Raw genomic sequence first — 22,624 nt, forward strand, 5'->3', positions numbered from 1 at the left:
AGATGTGAGTTTTGCCGAGGCGAGATGTCGTCCTGATCCACATTGGTTTCAGACAGAATCGTGAGCCGCAGTTCACTTCTGCTTGGAACAGATATGGACCAGGATGATATCACCGCGAGAATAAGACAATAGGTTGCGAGAATAGGTGGGAGAATAAGTGAGAGAATAAGTGCAAGAATAGGTCTTTTGGTTTCCACGGTCGTTTTCCTGAGAACCATGAAGACAAATTTTGAAAATTGTGAAGGTTTGTGCAGAGTGATTTAGGGTGTTTGATTTCCTAGTGTTCAGTGCGTATATTCATGAATCCCCCACAGCAAGAACCTAAATCATATTGCCCCATGCCTTAGATTTTATTCCCATAAAATATTCAGACAGACTTCTTCTTCAGTTGACTCAGTTACATTTGTACTCAAAAACTTCCCCTGTGACTTTTTCTAGCCTAATCCCCCACATTTAGTATGAAATCCTGAAACCCCAAAGCTCTCAACAAACTTGTAAATTCTTTTACTTCAGACATTTTTTTTCTGCTTTCCAAGGTCAGTAATCTTCCTGATAAATTACATGGTTACAGAATGAGGGATGGATTTTTTAATCCCCAAAAATGTCTTCTGATGTCCATTATTCTGACATTCTCAAATGTCCTCGTAAAATGGTAAAATTTCGAATGCAAAGTATCCTGTATTTTAAGGTCTGCATTAATTGGCACCGTATGTGAAGTGTGCTACAGACCAGCACTGGGACTTTGGAATTAAGACATTTTCACAGATCATTTTGAACACAATTTTCACAGAGACTGAAAGAGGTCTCTTGTGGTATGCGGTCAGATACAGATACACGTTAGCGTCTTTGAATGGCTGATACAATCGAAAAAAGAATCTTCTGGGAAGTATAACGTAATGTAGTACAGACAACTGAACTACGTAAGAGGAAAACAGGTTTTTCTGAAGTACAGCCCATATAAGTGCAAATGATACAAAAAACAAAAAAATAAATCAAGTGGAAACTATTCTTTCTCTGAAATGAATCTGGTCACGCCCCACACAAGGGTAGCCTGACAGGTCCAAGATGGTCGCACCGTTGGGCTGACAGAGAGATTCCCATCAGTTACAGTCACCTTGTCCTGTAAAACTTCAGGTACACCTTGGCCAGAGATTCCTGTCAGTTACAGTCACCTTGTCCTGTAAAACTTCAGATACACCTTGGCCAGAGATTCCTGTCAGTTACTGTTTTGTAAAACTCCAGATACACATTGGCCAGAGATTCCTGTCAGTTACAGTCACCCTGTCCTGTAAAACTCCAGACACACATGGGCCATAGATTCCCGTCAGTTACTGTTTTGTAAAACTCCAGATACACATTGGCCAGAGATTCCTGTCAGTTACAGTCACCCTGTCCTGTAAAACTCCAGACACACATGGGCCATAGATTCCCGTCAGTTACTGTTTTGTAAAACTCCAGATACACATTGGCCAGAGATTCCCACCAACTCCACAGTCACCCTATCCTGTAAAACACCAGACACACATTGGCCAGAGATTCCCGCCAACTACAAAGTCACCCTGTCCTGTAAAACTCCGGATACACATGGTAACCTCAGAATGCAGAACCGGATTGCTGAGTGACATGGGTTTTTTAAAATTACACATCTAAGTCACAGACTTTGGTTCTCGTCCTGTTCCTCAGCAGCTTGTTTTGAGGGCCGGGAAAAAATGGGCCAGGTCTCTCTTTTCAGGACTTGCTTAGATGGTTGCCTTTGAACGAATGAGACGTGGAAAAATGAACACAGAGCACCTTCATTTTTCCTTAACTTTAACTGCCTGAATTGAACTTTCAGTGGCAAAAACATTAAAAAACATGCCATTGTTCCTTTTGAATAACTCCATCTATTACCCTACCCGCTATGCAAATTCACTTCTTTTTTGCATGCGTTAAAGTCTCATAATTGCCAGTCTGACGCACGTGGAGTTTGTTTCAGTCCTTTTGCCTCTGTCTCGGGGACAGATAAGCCCATTGACCCTGCCAAGCCATTCCATTATGTTCCAGAAAATGTGGACGTCAGTGGTTTTAGGGTCCCTCTCAATGTGTTTTTTTTTTTTCTAAAGAGAGAGAATCTTACTTGCTAAGTGCACGCATTCAGTGCCAAGTGAGTGGGAGGACTCCACAATGAACGGTGCATTATCTGCGTCTGGTTTCGTCTGCCGGAGCGCATGTTTGCCTGTTAGACCCCTGACACAATGTCCCTCTCTCGAACAAGGGCCCGTTTGTGTGGGGGCGACGGGTCTCCTGTCCGCGATGAGGTCATTGTTGTCATTATCGCCGAGTTTACCCGCCCCTCGGTGAAAGCCCGGCCTGTGGAATTTGGGGCGAAGCCGACGGCGGGACGGCGAGCGTGTGGCGGGGGACGGCCCCGCGTCTCGTTAGGGAGCGTGTGGCCCCCGTTGCGTTTCGCTGTGCTCTTTTCTGCCGGCCCCTGAAAGGCAGGCCTCTGGTACAGAAGCCGCAAGTTAAGGGGACTGTGGAACTCAGGGAATGTCTCAGTCGTGTGTGTGTGTGTGTAAACACGGTGTGTGTTTCTGTCCATGGGAATGTGCATGTGTTGTGTGTACCTGTGTGTGTGTGTGTGTGTGTGTGCAAGCATACATTCTTGGGTGTGTGTGTGTGCGAGAGAGAGAGAGAAAGAGAGAGAGAGAGTGTGTGTGTTTCTGTCCATTTCTCTTATCTCACTAAGTGCACTTCATTTGTTTCCTATCTGCCTCTTTGCCTTGTACTGAAAAATGTGGCCTATCACCCACTTACAATATTATGTCCAGATTGGTACAGGCTCAGATAAGGAATTGTGCTTTATATTAAATATGTGGGTTATGTTCAGTTTTTGGTATGGTATCGGGGTGATATGTTGCTTAAGGGAATGGGTCCAGTGGTGCCGGAACAAGTGTTGGGTGGGTCAAGATCCAATTGTACGCATGCTCTGAAGCACATAGCAAACCTACAGCATGTTAGAGATAACAATATAGATATATAGATAAGTGAAATAACGCCAAAGAAGGCAAAGGCTTTTGATAAGTAATCCCCACAGACATGGACATGAACATTAATCAGCAAAATGTACATGAAACCCTAAATATTTTTATCATAACCGACCCTAAACACAAATCAAGTTTGGCTCGGCAGCCACAAGAAGATCGATGAAAGAAAAAACAAGAACTGGACCAAAATGAAAATGAGCGTAATGTGTTTACAATGTGTTTACACTTGGTATTGGGGAAAGAAATGATGTCATCATACTCCAAAGACTCTAGTTGCGGTGTGTGGCTTTGTTGTTAGCCTCAAGTCTCATAAAATACTGTGAAACATTTCGTCTTCATGGCCAGTTTTTGTTAATCAATCATCTACAGTCACCACAGGGACGTTAGCGCCATGTTTTGCAGAGAATAGTGTGGCTGCGTGTGCTATATGCCAGTTACTGAAACCAAGTTAGCTGTCATACCACCGGGCAAAGGAACTGCTGGTTTTAGAGGTAGTGGCTGGTCATTTACAATGTCTGGACTGGGTTGGCGATTCAACGGGGCTGCTAACTTTCATAACCACCAGACTAGGGGTCCAGCTAGGCGGTCCGGCACATGTGGCCTCATTAATGTTAGCTGTCTTGTTAGCTAGCCTGTATGTCCGCTCATCATTGACATGCTGGCTGGAGGGTTTTTGTGCAGCAGTTGGAGTAGCTGTTGTAGGGGCTGAATCATCACTTTCTCCTACCGTGTGAACGTGATTAAGAAATTTGAAGAAAGTACTCTGTTTAGTGTCTTTGCCATTTTGTTTATGTTGGCCTTAACTGACCAATCAGAATCGAGAATTTCACAACTTGCTACAGATGAACAGATTTGCTGATCATAGAACATTGTGAGTCTACGTTATTTAAAAGTGGGGGTCTCTCTACTTTCACCCTTTGGGGAATTACTGTGCTGTACGTCGACCCCTGATCTTTGCACTTGTGCTGGCTTCGTTAAATCAGCCCGTGCAGGCTTTCTCAACTTAGATAAGGAACTGCGGTGCATGTGAGCCGCAAGTTTTTTTCAGATTATGGCAAAGCGAAGCAAATGCGCTGTGCTTGTACGACGGTGGAGGCATCTGAGTGGAGAAGAAGGGGCCTGCTTCTTCACTGTTGGAAAGGGTTCGGCCCCCCTCCTCTGGCCGCCTTCCCCCACCGCCTCCACCCCCCCCCCCCCCCTTGTTCTGCAGCAGTCCTGGCCCGGGGCCCTGGGATGTGGAAGCGGTCCGGCGTGGGTGCAGCGCAGCTGTAATCAATCCCCACAACTCCCAGCGGGACGTCCTGGCACAGGCCATGAGAAAAAACCGGGCCAGCTTTCCACCCCGGACGCAGGCCTCGTCCCTGAAAGCGCTCTCCTAATATCCCTACCAACGCACAAAGGGGGGCATTCAGTCCGACCGCTAGGCCCGCTAAGGCGCGTTCGAGCGCTTGGGCTCCAGTAAGGAGCCGAGCGCAGTTTATTCGATTCTTACGGCTCGTCGAAAGTTCGGCAAAACGGGCGGAAAATATTGTGTTAAATATTAGAAAAAGAACACGCAATACAAGTACTTTGCAACGTGAGTAAAATGCTTTGTATCCAGTTGCCACATTTGTCCCTTGTGTGAATGCTGTACAGACGCTGAAAACGGTGTGACAGCTTGTCTACAGGTGCGAGTTCTGGCGAGGTGCCAACATTGTAACATGAATTTTCACGAGTTGTGTCTGAACTCCCATAGAAAGAGACAAACCAGATTCTGGCATATGTTTTCAACAGAGCGATCTGCACAGAATGGAATAAATGCTTCGTCTGGCCAAGTATAGAGCTCTTAATATCCCTAAGCATGCCCTTGTTTTTTATTTAGTTAGTCAGTCTGTCATTTAAAGTCTACTCATTAGTCCAAATTCGTAAATCCAGTTGGATAGGCACTGTACTATGCTAATGCCATCAGCAGTAGAGTGTGAGCTGCAGTATTAGCATTACTAACAGGTGCTAATGAGATGTAATTTGTCAACTCTTTTGAAATTAGGCCTATAACCTAGAACAGCATCCAAAAAGCCACTGATTTGGTCTGATTTCAGATTTTCAGCGATTTTCAGTCACAAGTCAGATGCTTGGAGGAAACATATTGCTGGATGTTTTCGTTTTGAGCGGAGTGCGTTCTGTGCCAAGCGTTTGAGTCACAGCTTTCAGCTGGCGGGTTTGGCTCCTTGCATTTATACGGACTTGCTGGTCGCCAGAATGAAAGAAAATGTTTTCTTTTTAGAGTTAAAAAAAAAACAACTCGATGCTTGTGTGAGTTTCTTACTCAAAAGAAGAGTCAAAGGAGATAGGGGAAAAAAATAAGCTTAACTACGTTTCTTGGTGGGTTTCATGTTTTGGCAAAAGTCTGTAATGTAGAATTGTTGAAGGTAACACCTTTCCCTCCGAGCCATAGCGGAGCCCACGGCCGGCAAGCTGTTACTTGTAAACAGGCAGCTTATTTTCACTGTTTATTTTCTGAGATGGCTTCGTATCCACATTACGGAGCCAGGGAAGGAAATCGAGATAGCCTGCTGGATGTTTGAGCACTTGTTCAGCGCTCCTTTTTCGAATTATAACGCACGTTGCTTTTTACACCGCGCAGAAATTAGGCCTACTTTTTCCTCTGGGTTTTCCCCCATCTGAAACAAGTAAAGTACCTTCAGTCCGTTTTTCCGTTTCAGTCTTTCCCCACACATGACAGAGACCGTTTAACAACCGTTTAGCACACGCTGCAGTGCAGGTTTAGCTTCTGGCATGGTTTACATTACAGTGGATTACGGAGGTATGGATCTCGTTAGGATGACAAGGTTTAGGAGTGCGAGTGCGAGTCGCGGGTCAATATTGAGTGAGACAGGGCCAGTCTTTAAATCGTGAGCGTAGTGCTTTCTGTAATCAGCTCCCGCAACCCACTTCAAACCCAACACCAGATCCGATTATAGCGCATTGCCGTTCGCGAGTTTCATTGGAAAGGATCGGGTTTTAGATGAAGTCCTGCAGATATGATCCAGTTTAAACACAGACTTGCAGAAGCTGCCTCATTTTTTTTTCCTGTTGCGTCCTTGTTAATTTTAGAAGGCGAGATCAACAAATTTTTCCGCCAAACTTAGTTGCATATTTTAGCGGACAAATTCGAAACAGATGTGATTGTGTCGCCACTTGGAGAAACGCTGCTGACACAGTGACACTGCCCTGGCCTAAGCTCTGGAACTTTGAAAAGACTCCAGTCTTTAAATTCTTTAATTAAAAACTTGTTTTGGGACCACAGAGCAATAAACATCCATGCCATTAGAGGGTTACAATACACTACACTCTGTATTCATTTAGTACATGCCCCTATTCAGAGCAACTAGCAATGTAGGGGAACAGAAGTCTATTCACCTGATTTACATGTGCAAAAGAGCCAGCCTTGGCTAACGACATTCCCAGACCAGCGTGCACACATGCAACATCAGTAAAGCACTCATGCAAGTTAACTTTGCTAATCAAGAGCAAAAATGCAAAATACAAAGCCTGAATACATACAGATAACAAGCCCTAGGAAGAGTCTTAATTATGCCATAATGTGAATCAGTACAAAAAGTTACAGTCTTAGAGGTAGAGTGTGGGAGGAGAACCAAGATGCAGTCTGAAGAGGTGTTCTTACAATTGATATGAGCTGTATGAGGTACAGTAGCTAGTTGTTTCCCATGAATTGTTCCCCCTGAAGCCTTTTGCGAATCTCTGTGGTGTTAGCAATTTGAGATACAGGCCTTTTCTGGTTTTTAATTACGTGTGTATTAGGCTATAAAGAAAAGGTTTTTGTCACCCTTAACAAAAACCTTGTTTAATTTAGTACTATGAGTTTGTTCATCCACTCAGATTTTGGAGGCGGGTGGGGGGTGGGGGGGCTCGGAAGAACCCTGGAGATTTGTCTCCATCTCCATCCTGAAGACTGATATACAATTCCCTACAAACATTATTATTTTCTAATTTTATTTTCAAGTGAATGCCAGGAAATGGAAATCTCTGGGTTCACGTCCTCTTGTAAAATACTTTTGTCGGTGCTGCTCAGACCTTTTGTGGGTTACCACAAAATTCAGCGTAGTCTTTTATTGTCTCCGTATTCCGTGGCAAAAAAAGGACTGTTTATTATGAGTTTGGCTGCTTCTTCTAAAGACACCGCAAAGTAGATCAAAGAAAGAACAAACAGTGTTTGTGTAATGGACTTAAGCTTGGCGACTGTCCAGTGAAAAAGGACACACATTAGTCATGCTTTTTTCTCTTACCGTTTGCTCTCTCACACCTGCAATGTGCCACATGCGTGCTGCAGAATTCCCAGGAGTTGGGCACTTTTCCAGGGAATGTGACGGAAACTTCTTTACCGTGTAGTGTACACGCAGTGTGTGTGTGTGTGTGTGTGTGCACGTGCATGCGTGTGTGTGATCACAAGATCCTGCCACTACAACTGTTTTGTATGGTAAGTGGTACGTTACCAAACCCTGTTCCTGGAGGCATGGTGCCCTGAAAGTTTTCATTTCAACCCTCTTAGCAGCTCAACGAGACCTCCAGGAGTGGGGCTGTTCTGCATATTGTTTCTTTTCGTTGGTCATAAAAAAAGGAAACCAGTTGAATTGATGGCTTTTTAAGAACACTTTGTTGTTTTCCTTATTTTTAAGCGATTTCTTGCTGATGTTGGCAATTAGGCGTAGGCCCCACAGCTAGTCGCGTTCGTGCCCTTAAACCGAGGAGGCCTTCCCCAGCCACGGCCGGGATACGTTTCAGTGTCTGTCTCGCGGTCCTTGCCAACGAAAGCATCCGCATACGCTAAGGAGCGAGCGGGGGTGGTCGCAGTTTTTTGGGTGCTGAGTTTTAGAAGAATTACAAGAATTATTTGCTAGGCAAATGCCCTTTCGCCCGGGGTGCCTCGCATAGCTTAAATACCTCCGTGTTATCCATTTGCTCAGCTGGATGTTTACCAAAGCGTCTATGGTTAAGCACCTCGCCTGGGGGTACAGCGGGCAGCGCCCCGCCCCCATGGTTCGACTCCCGGTCGCTGACTCGCCACCCAATCACGGGGCTTCTGCAAGTCGGAGACTCCGGCGAGAGTCGCCCGGCGAGGTCTGACTCGTTCGCGCGTCGGAAGGCCCGCTCTGTCGAATATTTTCGAACATTCCTTTGGCAAAGCCTGTAATCCTGGCACACAGGACCTGCGCTATCCACGGGCGCCAGAGGGGAAGGCATTCTTCCAGCCTTAGTCACCGCCCTCCGCCAACGCGGTAAACAGCCAGGGCGTCCGGGCCTGGGCCTGGGCCTCTGCCAGCCTGGCAGAGTCTGCACTTTGACCTCTGACCTCAGGTGGCTCTGAAACATCTGCAGCTCCTTACAGGTCAAGAGCCTGTGACGGTAAACTTGGGTGCGTCTGACTCAAACTCTCATTAGCAACGGTCTCTGGGTTAGAATTTCGAACTAAAATAAAGCTAGCGGTTCAGGTCTGACAAATACACATGGTCATTTTTCTAATGATTGCGTATTTTCATAGTTTGCGCAAGAACTGAAGTGGCTAACTACAGTGAAGCAACTGACTTCTCTTCTAATCCCTTGTGTGGACGTTTGGACATCCTTCTGGTTGACAAAATCTTAAATATCATACTAAAAAAGGTTCTAAAATAATTGAAAAAAACCAATTGCTGCATAGTGGAATCATTCAAGAAAAATGAATAGGCCTGAGCATTGCCACATTGCAGCTCTTACAGGCAGTTAAGTAAATATGGCGTTCTGCTGGACTCCGGGGCTAAGTAAAGCCCTGTAGTTACCGAAGCAGCGGGACGCCCCCGCCGCCGAGTTTGGCCGCACAGCTGAGCCCAGCTGAAGAGACTGATAATGCGAGACGACCGGTCCAAAGCAAACAGCCCGGGGGAGGAAGGGGGAGGGGCTCGCGCGCAGGCCGGGCTGGAAGCGGCGACGGGCCGCGGAACTCGAGCGGGCCCCTCTGGAAGGCGCGCTCGACGAGGGAAGAGTCACGCATTCCAGCGCGGCCGTGGCGAGCCCCCCGGGGGGCGGATCCCTCGCCCGCCTCGTCTCGAAGACCCGCCGGGGCGGCTTGTGAAATGGGGAGCAATACGATGTTTCATCGTATAGGAATGTCATAGTCCCCCCCCCCCCCCCATTGCTTATCCCCCTCTACATTTATTGCATACGATGTTCCATTGTGATTTCTTTTTTAGTTTCAGGCTAACCTCAGTGGTATACGGTGATTCATTTTGTCTGGAAACCTTTTCTCGCCCACCTCTGTGATCAACCCTACATGTACTATAAGTCACTCTTCTAGAAAGCTGGCTTATCGAAACCTGGATGGTGTCCTCCTCTGCGAACCAACACTTGAGGGCCTGATTTACTAAGACCTTTAGCATGTGCAAAACCTTTTAGCTCACGCAAAACAAATACCATGGCCAAAAGAATGGTTTTGCACACGCTAAACCTTTTAGTAAATCAGACCCAGGCCCTGAATGTGTGGACATTTGTTTTCCTGGCAAATTTCTCTTAGCAAAACATGTTTGGTTTTCACCTCTGTGACTAGCTAAATGGCACCCTGTGTAGACAGGAGTTGTGGATCTACCATAATTTCTGAAGACATCAGCAGTTTGGTTCCCATGTTTGCTTAGCAGTGTTAAAATGGCTTATTTTAAACAGGCAGCTGCTTTTTTTGACATGGTTCGGTTAGTCTATTGTAAATTCAGGATTCCTGCAGGATTCCATAACCAAACAAAGCATGGAAACACTATAGGGCTTTTCGTGGGGTCTGAACTGGGCAGGAGCAGGCTGACTTCTGAGAAACCCAACAAGCCTGGCAGTAAAGTCTGTGAGAAAAAGCTGCTTGGCTTTTTAAAAGATCTTTTATTGCTGTCCAGTGAGAACGAAAGAGAGAGTCCTGGTTGCTGGGCGATGTGCCTTGACGGGGTGAACAAGCCCGATCTGGTTATCACACAGTAAAAGTTTCATTTAAAAATCTACTCTGATAGAGTATCTTAACTCTAATAGAGCACATTTGGTCCCTATTGGTCCCATGCCGTGCAAACTCTGATTTACAGTATAACTGAATCTTTCCTGCCACCTGAGTAGAGGAAGCGGGCTTGACTGATGTTGGCCTTGGCACACTCAAATCTTGGCGCTCAGCTATGCGCTTATCCGAAATTACGCAACTTACCGCATCTCCTCAAATTCCTGTTATGTCAGCACGGACCGCCATTACCTGCTGATGGCCATCGGTTCAGGAGGAAGCGCTTTCGGGAGAACGGCCCCTCTGTTGCCGCTTGTCAGCGGCGCGCACAGCGCACAACAGAGCCCCATTGTCTGAGGAGCGGGAGTCCGGGGTTCGCGACAAAGCAGCCACACAGCCGGTGTGTGGGGGGTGAGGCGGGGGCAGGGGGTGAGGGCCGATTCGATTGTGCGACGTTCCGGAAAGAGGCCAGACTCATTCACATAGCTGTCCTTTCCGGCCCAGTCCAGGCCCGAACGATAGCCAAGTCTGTCCTCCGTGGGCTTGCTGAAACGTTTGATTAAAAAAAAGACAAATAAATAAAACATAAGAGGACGCTGAAATTAGGCTTGTAAAATCTGTATTATTTTAGGAGTAGGCTTATAAATTTTCATACTAATTCAAATTGTAAAGAAATTTTTCTGAATTTAATTTGAGGAGCGATAATGCAATGATCTTGCACTGTACTTGTAACCCATTGTATATTGTATATTACATCCCAGGCTACAGGCTAATGACCAGATTACCTTCAGTCCAATTATCATGTCTACAACACCATAGTGTTTTAGTGACCTACACTACCATGATAAGTGTATTCTATATGTAGATTATGCATGTATATATTAATAAAATTATAGCTAAACTGAGCCATTAACTGAAGAAATTTAACAAAGCTTGATTAATCTAGTGACATTCAGTTTTTATCATTTCATTTCATCCAGTTAAAACTGTATTTGGCATGCACTTTCTCCATTATCTCCAATGATCTGGCCTTGTCTCATCTAGTAGACCCACGTTACTGTGGGCCCGCTGTACATTGGAAAGCCTGTTGTGTAACGTCTTGGCGTGATTCTACCCCCTCCCCTCAGTGGGCTTAGACCCAGTGCTCTCCCCGCCTCCCACTGACAAAAATAGTTCAGTCTAGAACAGTTATCTGTGTGGTCTCAAGGGAAGAGAACCCACAGCCCAGCATGGAAAATGATTAGCGCACGAAACCTAGAGGTTAGCAACAGAGGTGGAAAATCCAGGTTCAGAAAGTCGAAGTCTTCCCCAGTATTTTGTTCCAATCACCTCGATTTGCTAATTAGCACAATTCTTCAACCAGGTGGTAGAACTAATTCATGGATGGAAGAAACACGTGGCAGAACTTTTACTTTCTGACCCCTGGACTTTCCAGCTCTTGTTAGCACACTGTGCCAGTATACTTATCAGTATATTTCTCTCAGTGGACAGCTGCTTTGATGTCTCTCTATAAATGGCCCAGATATTTCTGTTCGTTTCTATTTAAATCTTCATCGGGGCTGGGGAGCCTGATGCTGCCAGAACAATGGCAGAGTTTGCCCTCCTCCAGTTTTGTTTGTTTTTATGATCTTTTGGCTAAATTGACATTTGGAGTGTTTAGGGGGACGGAGGGGAAGGGGACTCGCACTGTAGCGGAGTACATCCTCCGGCGGATGTCTGCGGTATTTTGGACGATGCGTACGCAATCTTCAGTTGTTTACTCGGAGTTAAAATTGAATGTAAACAGCAGTCTCTTTCCCGATCGCCAAGTGACGTTTCAGGGCGGAACAGCTGAATTTTAGCCCGAGGGCTGCTGGAATTTGGTCGGTTCCTGACAGGTTTCTCCGATTTGTTTCTCCTTTTTTTGCGCGCCTTACTAACCGCGGTTTATTTTCCCCCTTCACCCTCTCGCTTTCTTTCTCTCGCTCCAGCTGTGTGTGGGACGTGTAATATCCGCGGCCAGGCAGGAGTCACCACCTCACGGCCCATCTTGTTTTTCGAAAGGCGATTTGGTGTCTCCTGATGGGAGCTTTCTTTAATGCTGCGCTTGTCTCGGTTTTGCATGCTCACACCACATTCAGTAACGCTCAATGGCGGCAAGAGGAGATTGTTTCATCAGCCCAGGCTGAAGTCAAATGGCACACCAGGTTGGCTGGAAGTAGAAAACTTTGATCAAACTCCTGTACGTCTAACCAATCATGTCTTCCGGTTTCAGTTTCAGGCTTTTTTTTATCGTTGGAGGGAGGTTGAGTGCGTTACTCACTAATTAGACAACCTGTACAACGAACGACAATAGGAAGGTCCGATTTTGGTAGGTTTTCAGCAAACAGCACCCTTTATGTCCCTTTTTTGTTTGATGGGTTGGGGAGTGATTGTTTAACACTGTAACACTGTCATGGCCGACTGTTGCCGTCGACAGCCCTCGTGGTATCGGTGGGGGCGAGGGCCGCGTCGTGAATAACCTGCCCCGCTGTTTCGCCCTTCAAAGGCGCGCTCTTTGCCGACATTACTCTCGTCTTTTTGGAATTTCCCCGAAACCCCTGCCAACAGTAATTTTGATTCTAAAAGGAGCCCATTGCATTTCCTGTGAATCCGCGCATGTAGCTCTGCCTGCTCCCGCGCTTACCCTGAGCGTCTCTCACGCCATGCTCCAGGAATGGCGTGCGCGTCAGGGTAAAGGGGTCGCAAGCGGAACTTAGCGGTCAGGCAATGGCACGGGAGCCCGCCGGACAAAGTGCGCCTCTGTTTCCGCGCTCCCTTTCGGCTACCTGCGACGGACGCCGAGCCTCTTCCGCTCGGGGGTCCCGAGCGGGGCATTCCAGCGGGCTCTAGCTCTGTTACGCAACGTTATGAACCTGGCAGTGTCGTCTGAAAAGCCCGGAGATTGCCTGAACAATTCAACGTCCGGCGCAGTGAAAGAGACGGCCTGCGGTCGCGAGAGCTTCTCGCGGCGTCAGTCACTCTGATTAGCTCTGTTCCGTTTCAGCAGCAGCCGCGCTCGTGGAAAAAAAAAAACCTGCACCAGTCAAGAGGAAGCAGCAGCCTCTAAAAGCAGCAGGGCTCTAAATAACTGCCCGGTTATCTACATCTGTGCTGCAAGACCATGTGACATTTCACAAATTAGGCAGAAATCAAGCCGGCGGCTCGAGCCTGGACGTTGCTTTCCTCTTGTTGAGAGTATTCTATAGCAACAACAATCGAGACCTGTTTTGATCGTATTTCTTCAGGTACAGGGACACAAGAACACTTTTTTTGGATATGGTATTCACATACAGAAGTCAATGGCAAAGTATACTGTTTTCTTTTATAGTGGAATCTAAACATTTGTGGGTTCACATGTCCTTCTTGGCTGTAAGGTGAAATGTGAAAAAGTGCAGTGATTGAGTCAAAGGAGGGGCGCTCGTTAGAGACAACAGCTGAGCGAGGGTTTCGTCAGCAACTCTCGCGCCTCATTAATCCGATTTTAACGTCCATGGGAAACTGTGAAGGAAAAGCAACGGGATTCGCAACTGATATTACAGTAACCTATAAAAGGCTTTGTGAAACAGATGGCAAGAGTCTTGTTTTTTCTGCTACATTTCAAAAGCCCAAGGGATCCCGTTCTGGGTGGAGAAAAATAATAAATTTACGAGAAGCCGTGTCCTCAGATGTGTGTTTTTTTTTTGTTTTTTTTTTGGTCCTCCAAAATATTTTTCCCCATTCTTTTTTTGGCTCACTGTGGTCCTGTCTGAGGAATCGAGGCCCTCGGGAACCGGCGTTTCAGTCAGGAGGGGGAGGGGGTAGCGAGGAGCAGCGGGCGGGCCTGACGGAGGCGCGCGGGAAGGCGGCGGGATCGTGCGCGCGTGGGCGGGAGGGGAGCGGGGGCGAAGAGTCGATCCGTCGGGAGGGCGGCGCGAGCGGGAGGCCTGGATTTGCCCGGGAGGATCGGGGGGGGGGGGGGGGTTTTTCGCAACGGTGGACGCTGGCCAAGAAACCGAGAGGAGCATTTTGGAGCCCCAATTGGTCGGGGGGGGGGGATGGGGGGAATTTCTGTGTAAAGGCCAAGGAGAGAGTTGTAGGGGGAGAGTCATTGTTGGTAGGGGTAGCTTTGGGGGTCTTCCTGTTTGAACTCCTACGAGGAGAACGTTACTGTGAAATAAGCTGCTATGACTAAGCAAACGCCAATCCGATGAAGCAGACCGCAGTCTTATAAACCAGACCTGTACACTCTACTGATGACTAATGATTGGTGAGTCAACACACGGTGTTGCACGAGTGGCACTCATTCGTTGCTTGCCCTCTTCAAGTCCACCTCAAATGCTGTGAAACCTTCTAGTCTTTCAAGACCCTCAACATGCCGTTGGAGCCCAGCCCCAGGTCTTTACCCTTCAGATAGCTCTCTCCACAACCTCCCAGAACAGAACCACCAGCACAGTCTTCCCATCCGATAGTGAAGTGTCCAGTAGTGTAAGGGAAGAATGACACATATAGTCTAAGGTGATACACTGATTGGTACAAATCATGTCATTTTACAAAGATTTTCCAGGTTTTTTCTGGTAGCACTAGGTGTGATCATTTTTAAGGCTTGCTATATTCAGTTCAGCTGAAGTACATTGATGAAAAGTTTGAAAGCGGATGTCTTATCTACTCAGGCTATTTTTAGAGCTGTGCGGACTGACATCTCCCTCTGAGGGGGGCACTATGTGTGTGTGTGTGTGTGTCTCGGGGGGGGGGGGGGGGGGAACTGCACTTTTGTACCATGTTATGACAGGCTGTGGGAGGGGGGCTGGCCTGTATCAACAGGAGCTATGGATGAGGGTTGTTAGCCAGGCTTGGACAGTAGAGGAGGATGACCAATCGTGCAGCTCGACAGCTTATAGCCAAATGGCTAGCCTTCACGAACGTTTGACTGCATTTACTTCCATTCCTGGCATCACTCTTAGGGTTAACATACTTAAGGAAACCGTATTTAAAGGATCCTTGTGAAAATTTAACAGCATAGATATCTAGGGTCTTAAGTTTTGGAAAGCTGTCTTTTGTAGAGCAGTTACTATTAGCCTAAATCTTTACGGTAAACTAAACTGTACACTAAACAGACTGTTCAATCCGCTCATTATATAATATATGTCATCATTATGAAGGCAGACAGCATTATGTTGGTCTGTGCTTACTCTTCTTGTGAAGTTAATTAAATAATAAAAAAATATTAGATTATCATATATAAAGTGATTATTATGTGGGATGGGGGTAAGAAATATCCTCACTCAATTAAGCCTTGCTCTCAGTGGCCACTTTCATAAGTGGATCAGATATTCGCTGAATTTCTGCTGGTATACCTAACCCTCCATCCCATTCCAGCACGCTCCTTTTTATTATTTTGCATATGCATTTACTTATTACTTCTGCCACGCTCAAATTCGAGTTCATTCTAGTTTAGTTGGCAGCAATGAAATCACATGTAGTTATAATATGTTAACCTAATTTGTTTGCCTTGCTCAATGATAGAATAATCTTCATGTAAACTAGCTTTGACGGGGCCAAGGAATGATGCCTCCGGTGGAAATAAACCTTAACAATAACAAAATTAAAAACTTGTTAAAAGTGTCACGCCAAGCAATAAAAAAACATCTTTTAACAAAAGGATCATAGGCATATTACCACAGAAACCCATCCACAACATGTTTCTGACGTTCTTCCTGCAAAACAGACATAATAATCACATGAAAAAGGATATAGAATCAATGTGCCAGACTGCCAGTATCAATAGGATCAACAGAACAATAACTGCAAATGAAGCCTTTTGTTTTAAAAACCCAATAACCTTAGATTGCTAAATGTATCGTAAAACATTTTTTGAGTTCTCTTAAGCTGCTCTGTAAAATGGCGGCAGTTATCGAATGATTGATCTGACCACGTTGTCAGAGTGGACAGAGAGGAGCCATAAGTCTTGCAATTACAATGAAACAGAAAAATAATCAAATGGGCGCCTTGATTGCAGTGGAGATCTAACATCTCCCAAAGCAGTGTGAAGTGACGAGGCGGAGGAGGAGGCACCAGGAAGCCCAATTTTCCATCTCTGGGTAATTTACAAGATGTCCAGTGCCTTCCAGGAAGGAACTGTGAGGTCCCTATACACAAAAATAGAACCTTCCGGAATGTCTCCTCCTAGGCAGTCTGGATCTGCCGGCCTGATCTCGGCTAGAAGTCTTTAGTGGGAAACCCTGTGAGTCGACGTGCTGACCTCTCACCTTATTACATTTTCTGCTTACCTGGATGTGGTTTCCCCAGTCTCAGCACACGGTGCGATGTGTGCGGGCGAGCGAGTCTTAAATGGCACGTAGCGCCGACGGTTAAAGACGGCTTCAGATGGGGGGGGGCCCTATCCCGCGGATCAGCGGCGCGCCGTTCCTTTAAACAGGAACGGGCAGCGACGATAGCGATCGCGGCCTGGAGAGACGGGAGGACCCGCTCATTCGTTCGCCCGCCCGCCCCTCAGGGCGCCAGGCCCCCGGCGCCCTCCGCGTAGTCTCGCCTCGCTTGGGAAATGCCCGGGGGGGGGGGGGGGGGGGCACGCTCGTGCCGGTCGTTTGAAAGACGCCACCGTCGCGCTGTCCGTCTGCCACCCTGGAGGCTTCGTGCTTTCCCACGCTCCGAAACGACAGCCCTGCATGTCACGCAGCATGGCGTCACTCTTTCATAGGACCGAACATATTTAAAAAGGCCACATTTGGGAATCTTGTTGCTGATTAACAACAGTTATTGTTTGACATTTACTGGAATGCATATTTTGAAATTGCAGTGTCAAGTTGAAATCAACTGAAGTCAACCTAAGCCAGTGTTCAGTTGGGCATCTCGCTCCACAAATGACAAATCAGATTCATAAATACCACCAACCCAAACACTTCATATTGCTTTCTTGTTAAACAGCTGTTAATGCCTCTTTGCCGCGAATACACTGGTTGAATGCGTACATGTCAACGGCCTGGACAAGTTCTATAGCAACCTGCCAAGACATAGCCTATTCATAGCAGTTTCTGTGTGTTGCATCATGCAAGAACCGTTTTAAAGGGGGGGATAGTTTCAAAAAGCCTGAAATCTATTCTGCTCGTGGTATACTAGGGCATTTGTGACTCAGGTTGAGTTGGCCTGCAATGTAAACGTTGCTGTACGAGCTGCTTCGGAGTTGAATTGCATTCTCTTGCTTTCGACCATGAACCCCCGATGCTGTGTGCTTTCCATTGTAAACTGAAATTTCTCTGAATATCTAAATTATCCTTTAGCACACACAAGAACTGTCTAGTCCAGTCAAAACATACATGAAAACACATAGGCTAATATTTTTAAGAAACCCAGAAATTGAGGTCTGCCTTTAAGGGTCATGACTGAACTTTGCCCTTGACTCTTGTCCTATCTTGTTTTTTTTGTTCTTGTAGTGTTGTGAGCACATCTCACTCATGACGTACAGTACCATTTTGTGTTTTTTGAGGCATTGTGTGTCAACTGTATTATTTTCTTTTATTCATATAGTTGTTTTTGTTGTAACATAGCCTAGACTTTCTAAAAACTTTCACTAAGTTACCAAAGTTCAATATAAATAAAATGAATTATTGTTATTATTATTATTATTATTATTATTATTATTATTAGTTGCAACAACTCTCCCTTTGTTTTTCTATGGAACATGCTCGTTGGTTCATGTTTTGGTAAGACAGCAAGCATCAACGATTTGGTTTTGAAGGTGTGAAACAAGATTAGGCTACAACAGTGGGCCAGCTGTGCGGCTTAAGACCCGGATGACAAGTAAAATATTTACTGCTGTTGTAACAAATGGTTTATTTTGCATATCTCTTAAAGGAGGGTTTGATTGCAGCTGCAGGCTGAGATAGCCGCTTTGTTTATTTGGCCGGGATGCGTTATGCACCCGGTGGCCGTCTTCCACTAGGATTCCGGAGCGCGGCCATGGTTACGGTAACCGTGGGCGGAGCCGCTGTATTAATCCCCTTGTTTTCACACACAGCTGTTTCCCGTCAGGAGCGCTGGCCGTTTCGGTGGGGGGCAGGGTACGGGCGCGTCAGATGTCTGACATTGTCTCAGGCAGACAGCGGTTTTGAAAAGCCGTGGTCTGAGAGACGGGGTGGGAGGGGTCGAGGGGTCAGGGTGGGGCGAAACCATGGAAACACAGGGGAAGCAGCCATCTCAGGAAGCGAGCGCTCCTCTAGGTCCTCAGCGGCGTCTCTTGTGTCAGCTTATTTCCTTCATAAATCTTGTTTTTTTACGGCGCGTCGCCAGTAGCAAATGAGCACCTGTGCATTATGGGTAAGTCTCAACATTTCAGACCGCGCAGATTGTGCCACCCACAGACAGGCTTTACTATACTGCCCCAGTGGCTGGCTGCAGCCACAGAAGTAAACACCATGATGTGGTCTGATTAATATGAATTGTGAGGTCACGCGATAAGCACGTTCGGAAAGCGGCCTGCATAATTGAGTCTTCGAGCGCTGAGTTACTCAGCTCTTAAACTGAGATCGAGTGCTCCGTATCCAACCTGGACTGAACACTTCTAGAAGCACCATGCATCTGTAATACATTGTGTGAGCACTGTAATGACCCCTCGACTCGGTACAGTAACGTGAATCAGTTCAATCACAAACATCTCGAAATGAGATATCTGACTCCTTGTGCATATCATATACCACACCATTTTTGCTGCGATTTTGCTGTCGAAGACAGCTGTTCTATTGTATTTCTAAGGCCCACAATGCCCATGATGCAGATACCTACTTTTCTGTGTATCATCTCTGTGCTTTGACCTGAGACCTGCAGACTGCAAAGGTGGAAAATCCAGGTTCAGGAAGCAAACATCCTCCCCAGTATTTTGTTCCAAATACCTGGATTTACAAAGCAACGCAATTCTACAGCCAGGAGGCAGAGCTAATTAGTGAAATCAGCTGGATGAGTTCATGGGTGGAAGAAACACACGGCAAGACTTTCCCTTTCTGACCCTTGGACTTTCCACCTCTGGAACACTGTGGCGAAATCTTCGTGGCAGTGCGGCATACAGAACATTGAAATTGTTATTGCGTGATGTTGTGCAGATAGAGGCTTTTGAAGTCGTTGCAAGGTTTATTTTTCATTCCGCGACCCACCCAAACATCGCTGTGTGCCCTTTCGCCGCCCTCTTGGCACCCAGTCGGTTCCTCAGTGTAGTAAACCACATCTCTGAGGGAAACGGAGTGGAGCTCCCCTGTATCCTGCTTAAACGGTAAAGCCGCAGAGCCCACAAGTCACTGTCATTGTGGAGACACTGCTTAATACGGCTCTCTTTTTTTTCTCCGCAGGGGGAATCCGTCAAATATTTTCTGGACAACTTGGATCGCATTGGCCAGTTGGTGAGTCACAGCACAGCTACAGCATCTTATTCTTGAATAGCTTGTAGTTATTTTGTGTAGTCATACCCACCATATTTACAGGGCAGTCCACGTCATTTGCTGACATTTGCTCTTGACAGGTGTTTTAATCTTCTCTATTGAAACACTTCAAGGTGTGGTTGACGTGCTTAGCATGTACAAATTACCCTTGGTAAATCACAAGGTAAGTCTCACTAAACTGTACACATTGGGTGAAAATATGCATGCAATCAAATTTGATTGTGCTTATGGACATTTCCACAAACATTTCCCCATTCATCTCTTTTTGTTCTTTGGAAAAATCACAATCTCATTGTGTTTGAAAACACGTGTGAAGGCGTACGTAGATGTTTCTATTGAGAATGCTTTATTATTCATGTCATTTTAAGTCGTTTATAGACCTCATGTTAATAACAATGCAATTGTTATATTAATTCGAAATAGTCTATTGATTTTAACTACATTAACAAACCTGTCTGGATAACCTCAAATTTTAGATTATCTCTGGCAGTAATTTTTGCTCAAGTCTTTATTCTATATAGGGGTTTGACAAAATAATGGAAACACCTAATAATACATGAATATTAAGTAATGAGTAGGGCACTACTTATTTACCTTCAGAACAGCTTCAGTCCTTCTTGGAATGCTGTTATGTAAGTTCTGACCACTCAAGAAGGTAAAGCCTTAAGTTCTTTGAGAGATGAAGGAGGTGGGAATCTACTTTTGGACCCTCCAGGACTTCCCATAGAGGTTCAATGATGCTGAGAGGACATGGAAGGATGACCAGGATGACTTCATCCTGGCGCTCATGAAACCATAATTGAATTTGTTGAACAGTGTGTATGGGGGGCTTTATTGTTTTGGAGTATGGGGACATTATGAGGGACCTTTGTTTGGTCTTGTAAAATGGCTTCATAATCCTCAGCCTTTATACAACCATGCAGAGTAAACATTGGACCCAGTCACCATACCGTTACGGATTCGCCGCTATGTTTAACAGTTGGCAACAGACATTGTGGGTGTAAGGCTTCCTTTGGTTTTGTCCAAATGTAAACCCTTCCAGATGTTGCACAGAGGCCCAGTTTTTGTGGTTCTTGCACCAGGTTGTGTCTTTGGCTTTAGCATTTGGATACAAGAAGCTTCCAAATAGAAGCTCTGCCATATATTCTAGCTTTGTGAAGTGCATAACACACATTTTTGTTAAGAATGGGTCACAGAAGTGTTGATTCATTTCTGTGCTCTTTTTTGAGGCTGTAGTTTTGAGGTGTTTAGTAACTATCCTGAGCTTTGAGACATGACCGTTGCTCCTGTTTGCTGATGCAGTTTGTTCTTCTTTGGTATATGCTGTCATATTCTTTACATTGTTCCCCTTGCTACATTAAACAGTTTAGCAGCTTTTGTGATTGATGCACCTCCTATTTGGGTACAGACTATTTGGCCTCTTTGAATCTCATGTTGCTTTGGAAATATCTCTTTTGGAGAGATCTGCCAATCATCACATATCACAGAGTGGCAAACCTCTTTTATAGCTGACACATACTGCTAATTAGCATTCAACTTAAATGACTCAGCTGAGCAGCTCTCGCTTTAATTGTGAATTAGTTACATCAGTTTGAGTCAGTTTTCATGTGAAGTTTCCTTTATTTTGTCCAAACCCTGTACATTTTATTAATTATTGTGGGATAAACTTCAGATATTTCTAGTTTATTCTTTGGCACTCATTAACACACAGTGAATCTGTTAAACATGGAAGTGTCCTGCATGAGCTTGGACATTGATCATTTTTGCTTGGGTCCTGCAGAAGTTCTCGGGTCTTGCTTCGATTCTCTGTTGTCAGTTTTTTGCGAAATGAACTCAAGGAAATCATCCCAGTTCTTTTCCAGTTATCTGCTGGGGCGTCTGGACGGGTGCCAGGCCAGCCCAGCATGCGTGTCCTTTTAAGGGCTGCCTCCGCGGCGGGAACCATTTCCGTCCCAAAGACATAAACCCAAAAACCCCCGGTGCCTTTACTTAGCTAGTGGTGCCGAGGAAGGGTTTGACACGACCGAGGCCTTCTGGTCTGCTCCGAGGGCAGAGAGGAGGAGCAGAGCCAGGGAGTTTCTGGTGTTGGCACCACCAGGGCTTTTTTTTTTTTTCCAGGCTATCGCATCCCTTTAAGTTCCAAACTCCTGTCCGCCACTAAATGGGTCAGGCTGTCAGCGGCTATTTATGATTCTCAAAAACTCTAAAAGGGATTTGGAAATGCAAACCCTACTATGACCTTTGGAATGGCCGCGCGTCATAGCTTCTGCTAGCTACATTGTGTCAGTGCTTTCTGTCTTCTGTGCAGAAATGCATTCCCCTCCCCTCAGCAGATTGAACAAACTGCCGGAGTGACGCTGGTTTGTAACCGGGCGCACTCTCGGCTGGGCGTGTCCTTAGTCACCGCTTACAGAATGAGATTAGTCACTGCTCTTTGTGTTGCCAGGACAGAGCAAGTGCGACCAAACAATAATCCCGGTCCCATTTGAGCGGTAAAAAAAGAGTTAAGGGACCTGGATGTATTTGCTTTGTGGAAACTTAATCTATTGTCATCAAGGTCACGTAAGACTCTGGAAAAAATTGTTGAAATTGCTTGGGAAAGGACTGCATGATCCCTTCTTTCAGAGCCAGCTGCAAGGTTGTTTACACACTACTAAAACCAAAAAATAAGTTAGTCTTAAGAAGTATATTTGTCTTATATTTAGAATTAAAATCTTATTTCTGTTACTTTCTTTGCTGAACAAGACAACAGGATTGCCAATGAGACAGTTTGATTCATTTCAGGATTAAAAGTAAGACAATTTCACTTGACAAGCAAAAAACTTAAAACAAGCTAATATTTTCTTTCTAATATAAGTCTGACTACAAGACTGAAGCAGTTGATAAGACAGACTTTTTTGCAGTGCTGCTTCAAATATTTAGTATGAACCTGGAGTGTAATCATGTATTTTACAGTGCTGTGTGAAGTTGAGGGGCAGCTGTAATTTGACCATATTTGCAGACCTCATGACCTGGGTTATGAATTACACTATTTATTCATTCAATCATATTCTTACTGGGTAAAAAAGCATTTCAATTTGAATTACATTCAATGCAAGTAAGTGCACTCTATACAATTTCATTTAGTAAGCATTTATGTTTCAAAGCCATAATGA

At 45.6% G+C, this 22,624-nt stretch overlaps 1 protein-coding gene across 1 annotated transcript in view; it reads left to right on the top strand.

The window, feature by feature from the left end:
* Nucleotides 1-22,624, top strand: part of gna12a (guanine nucleotide binding protein (G protein) alpha 12a) — a 40,730-nt gene that overhangs the window by 12,123 nt on the left and 5,983 nt on the right. The window contains exon 3 of the mRNA XM_035399146.1: nucleotides 19,380-19,430. Within this exon, the coding sequence (XP_035255037.1) occupies nucleotides 19,380-19,430 (51 nt within the window). The remainder of the gene's footprint in view (nucleotides 1-19,379; nucleotides 19,431-22,624) is intronic.

This window comes from Anguilla anguilla, chromosome 17 (genome assembly GCF_013347855.1).
Source record: "Anguilla anguilla isolate fAngAng1 chromosome 17, fAngAng1.pri, whole genome shotgun sequence".
In the NCBI taxonomy this organism is placed as follows: domain Eukaryota; kingdom Metazoa; phylum Chordata; class Actinopteri; order Anguilliformes; family Anguillidae; genus Anguilla; species Anguilla anguilla.